General features: G+C 38.6%; 2 protein-coding genes across 2 annotated transcripts; both read right to left on the minus strand.

The window, feature by feature from the left end:
* Nucleotides 1-1513: 1513 nt before the first annotated feature.
* On the minus strand, nt 1514-5908 carry LOC139722918 (uncharacterized). The gene is made up of 4 exons (XM_071634200.1): nt 5887-5908; nt 5096-5377; nt 4628-4725; nt 1514-4467 (listed from the first exon to the last, which is right to left on the minus strand). The coding sequence occupies exons 1-4, from the start codon at nt 5906-5908 to the stop codon at nt 4246-4248; spliced, it is 624 nt and encodes a 207-aa protein (XP_071490301.1). The 3' UTR covers nt 1514-4245.
* Nucleotides 5909-5948: 40 nt separating this feature from the next.
* On the minus strand, nt 5949-9872 carry LOC139722924 (uncharacterized). The gene has a single exon (XM_071634207.1). It carries the CDS (start codon nt 9108-9110, stop codon nt 6432-6434), a length of 2679 nt encoding a protein of 892 aa, XP_071490308.1. The 5' UTR covers nt 9111-9872; the 3' UTR covers nt 5949-6431.
* Nucleotides 9873-10227: the final 355 nt, after the last annotated feature.

The raw sequence follows: 10227 nt of genomic DNA on the forward strand, positions 1-10227 counted from the left end.
TTACAATTATTCATTGTTATTATTATTATCATCATCATCATTTTTATTGTTTCTTACACTTCGGAGTTGAGCTTTTGTTCTTCCCGATGGCACTCATTCTTAGAGACCAGTCTTTCACACGTTTTTCCTCGGCAACAGAAAGGATGGGAGAAGGTGCCATGGATGGAAATCCTTCTGGCCTCCTCCCTGACAGCTTGTCAAAGATGGTTGCTCACACACACACAAAAAAAAAAATGGTGGGAGTATGACATCACCAACTCGCTCATGAATGTAAGGACTGGCCAAGAAATGTTCTCCGAACAAAATGTGAAATTTGAAAATGTCATATCTTCTTTTTTTCTTATGTTATTTTTGTATCATTCTGTAGGGAATATTTTTCTCTTTCTTTTGAAGTTTATCTTTTGGGGTGGATGGTTCAGTTTTGGCTGTGATGGACCTAGAGGTTTCCAACGTTTTCTGATGATTTTCTCTTTTTTTTTAGGTAATGAGAAACCTCTTATGAAATATGAATTAAATAGCATATGTTCTGAGAGGAATTCACAGATTATTTGATGAAAAATTGGTTTTAACTGTCTGAGATATGGGTGTTTCCATTTATTAAGGTACCAATGTGTGACATAGAGTGCAAAATTTGAAAATGGTTAAATCTTTTCAAACAATTCTTCTAATGATGGTCTAATGTGTTAATTTTTATAAACCGGTAAATTTTTCCAGATTCGATTAAGTTTGTCTGAGCAAGAACAGTTCAAATGGGCACGCGTCTGGCAAATTCCCCGTGTAAACGGGACACCAAAATGTAAAAAAGTCTTTTATACATAAATATATAAGTAAGTAAAACTATTAAAGTTTACACCAAATTAATACTTCTTCCAGACTCGATTAAGTTTGTCTTTTTAAAATTTAATGACATTTGGTCGAATTTCAAAGTTCGTTTCGACCAAAACCATATTTGGGCGACCGCATTTTCACAATTGAGGCCTTTACATTGTCATTTTGTGGCCCATCTTGGTTCAACATATTTTTTTAAACACCAAAACTGAATAATACCCAACTAAAGAACACTCTAATTTGTGGTATAGGATGTATTCAAACTATTTTGAAAGCATTCAACTGATTGCATTATGTACATGGCGAAATATCAAGCATTAAAAAATAAGTTCCCCGTGTAAATGGGACACCAAAGTTTTGGTGTCCCATTTACACGTGGAACAAACACCCAATTTCAATGGAGTTTCCGCTTCCTGTGATACAATTAAATCTACTGGAAAGCATACATCTTAGGTAGTCAGGAGCACAAATTACTGAATTGGAAAATGCACATAGGGCCAAAATATGCACAAAAGGTTCCCTCTGTAAACGGGACACCAAAAGTCTTGACGTCCCATTTACACGTGGAACAAAAACCAATTTCAATGGAATATAGGTTTCCTGTGATACAATTTAATTTGCATGTCTACACATACTTAATGAAGATTGTCAATAGCACAAAATTACTGAATTTTAAAATGCTCACAGCTCCACAACATGTACTAAAAGTTCCCCGTGTAAACGTGACACCAAGGTCTTGGCGTCCCTTTACATGTGAAACAAACACCTAATTTCAATGGAATTCAGGTTTCCTGTCATAACATTAAATCTGCGCGTCTGCACATACTTGAATACGATTGTCAATAGCACAATATTACTGAATTTGAAAATGTTCACAGGGTCAAATTAATAATCAGATGCTTGAGTAACATAATCTTATACTGTAGAACAAATTATCTGATCTGCTTTCCCTTTCCCTTTTCTCCCAATCATAGTTTTACTTTTACAAGACTGAAGTCCAGCATTTGAGAGAAGAAGATGTCGAAGACTAATCTCCCTGCCTAGCATGCAAGACCCATTAGCAAGAGTTCAGGCAACAACTACACCATGAAGAACTGACTCAAGACTAAGTTAGCCTCCCAGCTAGTATAGCACCTGACTGAAGTGTGAAGTCCTGCAAGACTGAAGTCCAGCATTTGAGAGAATTAGATGTAGAAGATTAATCTTCCTGCCTAGCATGCAAGACCCATTAGCAAGAGTTCAGGCAACAACTACACCATGAAGAACTGACTCAAGACTAAGTTAGCCTCCCAGCTAGTATAGCACCTGACTGAAGTGTGAAGTCCTGCAAGACTGAAGTCCAGCATTTGAGAGAATTAGATGTAGAAGATTAATCTCCCTGCCTAGCATGCAAGACCCATTAGCAAGAGTTCAGGCAAACAACTACACCATGAAGAACTGACTCAAGACTAAGTTAGCCTCCCAGCTAGTATAGGCTGTAATAGCACCTGGGTGAATGAAGCGCACTCACCATTGTTTCAAGCTCAAAGTGCTACTTAGTTAATGGGAAACAATGGACATTGCAGTTTAACTTTATACAGAAGGAAACTTTACAATGGACATTGGACATTGCAGTTCAACTTACACTTTTTACAGAAAACTTTTACTTCAAAAGTGTGAACTGATGTTTGATTATTGTTTAATTAATCATAGTTTTCTACTTACAGTGTAATTTGTAAGTAGATTATGCTTCTAATGTAAAGCGCATTGAAATTCTTTGCAAGCTTGAAATGCGCTATATAAGAACCAGCAGCTATTATTATTGTTAATAATAATATTCCATTGCACAAAATATGGTGCTCAATACAATAATAACATTCCATTTCAGTATAATAACAATATTCCATTTCAGAAATCAACTGTAAAACCCATTTAAACTTCCACTGATCATCATGTCTCTTTATGCCCATGAGGTTTAACATAGATCTGTGGACAGTTCTCTATCTGGGGGAAATTCAAGGTTTTGCAGTTTCTTAAATTGAGCAGTAAAACTAAAATTGCATTTCATATTAATACATTGTACAAAGAAAAGATTACTGCACTTCAATAGTACACTCTCTTGGTTATATTTTAGTACTGTGTGAAAAAAAATACAAGTTCAAATACTAATATATTGGTTTGTTATAGCCTGATTTTGCAATTTGGGTACATCCTAGAACAGTCAGCGCTTGCCATTGCAAGTGTTGACGACTGTTCTAGGATGTACACGACAGACTATAATGTGTAATAGACCTACTAACTTAATACTGTAAAAATAAAATACCATAGCACCTTGTGAATATAGAAAAACGAATAAAAAGCTGTATCTTAATGAAGTATAATAAAGAGAAAGCTTTCAGTCTCATACTGATTTGTTAATCCACACCATTTCCAACAGGTTGTATTTTGTCTGACAGTATGGAAATAAAATTGTGTAAGCAAGAGGCATTTCTTTACCTCAAAAATTTCAGTTTCATGTGTCCACATTTCAAATTTGTGGTAGAAATAGGATTGTCAGCTGAAAGTCGTCGGGTTAGTGCAATATAGTTATCGAGAAAGAAGCGATTTTGTGTTTCAATTTCTTTACTTCTTCTTTGTTTTTTGACATCTTATTTCCATCATACAAATACAACTGCATACATTCAAGGCTTGTAACACCCCTTAAAATGTGTGTATTTTCCTATATTTATCAAAAAACTCAATTGCACTAACCCGATGAAGTCTCAAATATGTTAACATTTTAACAAACATCAATTATTAACAAACATCAAGTCTTATCAAGCATAAAAGTTTCAACTAACATCAAGTTTTAAACATACTTACACTTCATGGAGTTAATTTTGAATTATATTGAGACTAAATTAATAGGTTTTTAAACTTCTACGCTACTTAAATTGACGAACTCACTGGAACGTTTTCGCTGGATCAACCAGCATCTTCAGCGGATGTTACTGCTCTGATTGTTGCTAGTGTTTCTAGGAAACCTCTGATGACGTCAAAGTTGGTGACGTCAAATGAGATGTCTCGTCCCCTCCCCCTTTGTTGCGGGAGGTCAAGAGGTTGTCCCAGACGGGGTCAATTTCCAACCCCAGGCATCTCATTTGACGTCATGACGTGAGGTCGTCAATTTAAGTAGCATAGAAGTTTAAAAACCTATTAATTCAGTTTATTACCGCTACGTATGCATACCTACAGCACACCTAAATATCTGGAGGAGTGGAATTTTTAGCACACCAGACCATTTTTAAAACTCAAGGCCTGCGTATGAATGGTCTCATAACAGAATAGGGACCAAAACCCGCACAGGTTTTCATTTTTCAATATGCACTAGCACTACTACAAAAGCACACAAATGTCACAGAGCTGTCTTGGTAAATAGTTCAGTACTTTTCTATTGTACTATTGTTCTATTTTTTGAAAAAGTCTTTCAGCATCTGTTAGGTCCATTCTATTTAGAAGGCGTGACCCAACCCAAACATATTCTGGTCCTGGAAGTTTGCATATTATATCGCGTTGTGGATGGGTGAAATAGACTTCGTCTCCTTGTGGCCAGGTATAAAGATTTCCGCTGCTTTGTACCATATATGACAGGCTGTATCCATCTTCAAGCACCGAAGCAACCTGTAATTTAGACACAAAAATGAAGAGTAAAATATAATTTTGAATCTTTCTGAACACAGTGTAGCTGTATAAATATGATCATGGAAGCTCTGTATCAATGAAATACTGAGTAACTTGATGTAGGGAGTTAGGTCCTGACAATGATTTAAAGAGAACTTACCTTAGCAACATGCATCTGATCTCCTTTGTTCTTTTTGCCAGCACTTTCCACTCTGACGGCTACAAAATCATGTACCTTTACCATATCAGTAGCTCCACCTATTTGATAAACACAACCAAATTGAATCAAGATTAATAACAATTTGTATTAAGTTGTTCTAAAATACTACTTAGAGGTTAATAACTGCGCATCAGTTATTTTGAGGGCATTGTGGAAAAATCTAACCATTTTGCCTTTGGAACTGAGGTCTAAAGCAAATTGTTAAGATTTTTCATGCCGCCTGAAAAATGACTGATGCAAAGTTATTAACCCCATCATACATAACCGTGACATTTCCTTCAGATCTATAACGACATTTCCACATTTTCAGAAGTAAATTCACTTTAAAATGCATTTTTTTAACAGTTTGTTGTGTATCTTTACTAATAAAGCATTGTACATTGTGTATACATACTAGTCGCACATTACCTTTATCACTGTCATCTGCCATGGTCTGGCTTTGGTCAACTCCGCTGTTGTCGCATTTACTCTCGGACTCGGTGTCATCTACAGATGGGGAAGCATCATCAAGATCAGGGAGTTTGGGGTTGATATGGGAAGCTTCATCATCATCAGGGAGTTTGGGGGTGACATGGGGAGCATCATCATGATCAGGGAGTTTGGGGGCGACATCTTGCTTGGCTCCAACGTCTTGGCTAGCTCGCCTGGCTGTGTCATGGCTGGGGGCGTCATGGCTAGTGGTCACCTTTGCTGTAATGACAACAAAATAAATTGTACAGAAACATAAATTGTGTGTATAGGAGGTTGTGAGCAGTGCATGATACAATATAGACCTACAGGTTGTACTGGAAGTGTCTTGAATTGAAGGTCGATAGATGTCAGCCGCAGGCCACCACCGCATAAAACCGGTAAGTTTTAAGAATCTCTGCTCTGACATGTCTTGAACAAACTTTCTAGGAAGTCATCTGTAACATATAGCATTGGATATAAAGTGCAAGCTTTCAAAAGTGAACTTTTCATGTAAAAATTAAGACACAAAATTGTTCCCCAAAAAAGTACATAAATAGTTGTATTTCTTTCACTACAATGACTCGAGCATCTACATTGAAATTTACCCTTACTGGCCACATGCTTTGGTAATTGATGTGAACAATAAGCAATTACCCAAAATGACTTTATTAAGTGGTTAACAGTATTCATTTTTTGATCTAGCATAACAAGTTTATTTACCGGGGGGGGGGGGGGGGGGGGGGGGGCGCCTCCAGTGACGGTGGATATCATGCGCGTCCATGGGGTTTCAAAAAGCACCCTAAACACGTATTTTCCCAGTTCTGAAAAAGCACCCCTTAACAAGTATTGGCGTGTGAAACTTTACCCTTAACAAGTATTTTGTACGAAATCGTATCCTCAACACATATTCCGATAATTTGACCCCCTAAGCAAGTAGGTTACAACGATAATTTAACAACCCCATCATTTTATAAGTGCACGCTGATCCCTTTTTTATTATATTTATAAGCCTACCTCACTCGCAAATCGGACCCTAAACGCGTAGTTTTGGCTCAAAAAGTTCCCCCTTTTAGGTATAATAGTGTTTTTTAATACCCTCGCAAATCGAACCCTTAACACGTAAGATTCCGTGCGAAAAGTATACCATTTTTTCAGTATTTTAGTGTTTTTGACACCCTTATCACGTTACGTACGTTACATGCCCAGCCTTGAAAAAGATACCCTTTTTACGTGTTTTCTTGGACACGCATGATATTCACTTGTCAATGGAGGCCCCCTCCCCCCTCCCCCGGGTTTATTTACCTGTACTTAGTTGAACTTGCTTCCAAGGCTGTACATAAGCTGCATTTGCACATCTGCCACCACCACCTCTGAGACATGGGTAACAAAAGCAGGAGAGATTCCTTGTGCCAACTGTTCCTCCCTTTGTGCTCTTGATACTGTGTAACTTCCTTGTTCCTTTAACAGTTCTTGGGGCCCTCCCGTCTCGCCGCTCTCGCGAAACTTCTTCATGTTTTACAAAAATAACCGATCTCCTAAATGGACAGCAGCATTTGTCTTCGGTAGCTTCTTTTGTAACATTGGATTTCAGAAAATGATATAGTTGATCTGGGGTGCTGATTGTGGCAGTTCCTGCTCTGACTGCTTCACTTGCTTTCCTCTTAACAACTCCACTCTCGCCATCACTGGTGCCCTTACCATGCCTAGTCCCCGAATAGTTGTGATGTATGATGTGTCCAAAATCCTCCCTCCCGTAACTTATGTCCAAAATAGGTCCCTTGCTTTTATATTGGCTACTGCAGCCGTCAGAGAAACGGTAAAACTTAGTAATGTTCAACCCCCTGGTTGCAGTTAAATGCTTGGTGACTCTGCGATGGAATTCGTGCACAAGATGGTGGTCGTGGGTTAAATCATCACTAACCATTACAATACTCTCCGTCACAGTTTCCAAACATGTCGGACAGATGTAATATGTGACCACAGGGTGGACTGTTGCAGCATCGTGTGAATAATATGCGCTTTGAACCTCTCGCTGATGCTCGCACTTGAAATTTTCAGCAAAATCATACACCCCCAATACCTCATTCATTTGCAGATTCTTTCGGAGATTTTTTTCTTGATTACCTTGCCAATCCTTGTTAAACAAGTGTTCACTGAATGGGTCTATCTCCTCCTTAAGCTCCTTTACCAAATCCTGCACTGTTCCTTGTTTCTCTATTGGCTTACGTTTCTTCACTTCCTTGGTTCCCTTTTTGGTGTGGCATGTTGTTTTTATGATTGTCCACCGTTTCCACTTTACAATCATGGTCTTGTCAAGGTCTGCAAGGATAGGTTGCAGTCGTTGGTCTAACATATCCACGCCACATTTCTTGCACTTTCTGCTGATACAGGAATGATGGTTGAAATCCCATCCCGGTGGTTTCGGGCACATTGTTGCTTTGACAACATCATAGCCGTCTTTGAAGGTTCCTTTGTGGAGGCTGTTGATCGCTTGTATTTTCAAATTTATGTTTTCACAGTATTCACAAAGACAACCGATATATTTGGCTTGTCCTCTAGTTTTTACATGTTTTGGTCTGTAGCTGTAGAACATCCCTGCACTTACTGGGTTATCTGGATGTGCTTTGGTGTACTTCTGGTATAGATTTGCTATGGATGACTCCATTACATGTCTTGGTTTGTAGGTTTTTTTACTTACGAGTTTTTTATCTGGCAAAGTATTTGAGTTGGCTTCATAGAATTCTTGGACGAGTTTAATTGTTTTCAATGAGAGCGCTCTTCGGCCTGCTGATTTTTTTATTGCATTTCCCAGAAGTTTGCGGCTACAACCGAAGTATCTTCCAGCCGCTCTTTGTTGTTTATACTTCTTTATAGCAGCGAGAGACATGGCCATTTGCTTCCGTTTTGCAGACTTTTTCGGTCCTGAAAGGGCATCTGCGACGGCTTCCATCACTCCTTCATGCAATGGATTTCTGCCTGTTATTCCTGCCTTCTCCAGTGCAGCAGCTTTCAGTGGTGAAGCTTTCTGTACGAGGTCAACTGTGGTAGAAACAAAATGCGATCTTTGTTTTGGAAAAGCTCTTCTGACGCGTTGAAGGCTCTTTCGTCTGGCAGTATTAGATCTCACATCGATAGCGTCTTCACCTAACTCGGCGTTCTTTTCACGCATCTCAATCTCCTTTTCACGTAACTTTTCTTCCACATCTTTTACCTTCTGTTCCATCTCTTTCAACTTTCGATCCTTTTCTTCGTTTATCTTCTGAATCTCCATGTATTTCTCTGCCGCATATTTCTCTCTTCTTTTTTGATTTATCTTGGCCATTTCTGCTGCACTTTTTTTAGCACGTTGTTTCCTCTTCCTCTCTGCTTCATATGCTCTTTTCTTCTCACACTCTCTTCTAGTCATGGCTTTTTTTGTTTTTCCATTCTTCTCATCTTCCTTCTTTCTTGCATTCATCTTTCTCATTCTGTTTCTTGCAGTTTCATTATTACGTTCTTTTCTTTTCTTCCACATCTCGGCTTCTTCTCTTTCTTCTTTTGAAAGATTTCTTTTTTTCAAAGTTTCTTCCGCAGTGGCACATTGTAGCCGGTAGTACCTACTGTAGGTCTTGTCACGTTTTTTCAATTCAGCATGCTTCTCAGGGTTTTTCTGTTTTAGATTGTCTCGCCAATTTTGCGTTTTTCCTTTTCCCTTTGATTTGGATGGCAAGGGAGTAGTGGAAGTACCTTCATCTAGATTCCTATGCTCGCACCTAATTCGTAAGGTGTATGGTAGTGGCTGCCTTTTTTTCTTACGCTTTTCTTTCGAGCCATTTGCAGTGGTGCTTGTGGAAGCTTTTCCATTCCCCGTGTACGGTCGCATTTTGGAGCACCGCAAGCAAAACCTACAACAGCAAAGTACATTGGTTGACATTAATATGTGAAAACTTTGTGACAAAAATGGACCATAGGCCTGCAGTAATATGTGAACCATTCCTGGACAGCTTAATAATCATTAGACCGATAAGATCTGTCTCTAATTCGGGGGCTTCTCATTTATATATTGACTTTCGTCGGTCAGCTCCCCTCATCCGTAGACAGATGCTATACGATAGACCTATACTTAAGTATATTGGGTGTTTGTTCCACATGTAAATGGGACGCCAAGACCTTGGTGTCCCGTTTACACGGGGAACTTTTAGTACATGTTGTGGAGCTGTTAGCATTTTCAAATTCAGTAATTTTGTGCTATTGACAATCTTCATTAAGTATGTGTAGACATGCAAATTAAATTTTATCACAGGAAACCTATATTCCATTGAAATTGGTTTTTGTTCCACGTGTAAATGGGACGTCAAGACTTTTGGTGTCCCGTTTACAGAGGGAATTTTTCGTGCATATTTTGGCCCTGCACACGTTAACATACACCGCATACACACGTAAAATCGGCCCCCGACAACAACTGGCTAAATAAAATCAGGTTTTTCTTGGTATTGCAATAGTAATTCCAGGGGTGATATTCACTCTTGAAAAAAAAAATAGACAGGGTCTAAGTCTACTTCCGCGAGGGAGCGGAGCGACCGAGGAGGGGGGAGGGTGTGGGAGGGGGTGTCCCCCTCGTACGGTAAGGACTTTTTGCATTTTGGGACTTTAAATTGTGCAATTTTGTGCATACCTGGAGGGGAAATTTGGGCTTAAGATTTACTGTATCAGGACAAACATGTTATGATTTAAACAAGAAATCATATAGATCTAGATCTTGTTAATAACTTGTACCAAAAAAAAAAAAAATAAAAAATAAAAAAATAAAAAAACTAAAAATCGGAATTCCGATTTAAATCTGAGGAATATCACCCCTGTAATTCATACATCAACAGCTTACAATTGCTTTCAGTAAGTTGTTGATGTATGAATTATTATTGAAATAGCACGAAAAACCCGGTTTTATTGAGCCAGTTGTTGTCGGGGGCCGAGTTTACCACAGGCACAGGTGCAGAGTTCTCCCAGTCCCACATGTACGGTAATTTGTTGAGATTTTAATCACAAATCCTTTATTAAATGCGACTGGTAGTATCTCAAAGTATATAGTCTAGATCTAGATATCTGAACAT

The sequence above is a fragment of the Diadema antillarum genome, unplaced genomic scaffold (assembly GCF_040938485.1).
Source record: "Diadema antillarum isolate AM-2024a unplaced genomic scaffold, OU_Dant_1.0 scf00000177, whole genome shotgun sequence".
Taxonomy (NCBI): Eukaryota; Metazoa; Echinodermata; class Echinoidea; order Diadematoida; family Diadematidae; genus Diadema; species Diadema antillarum.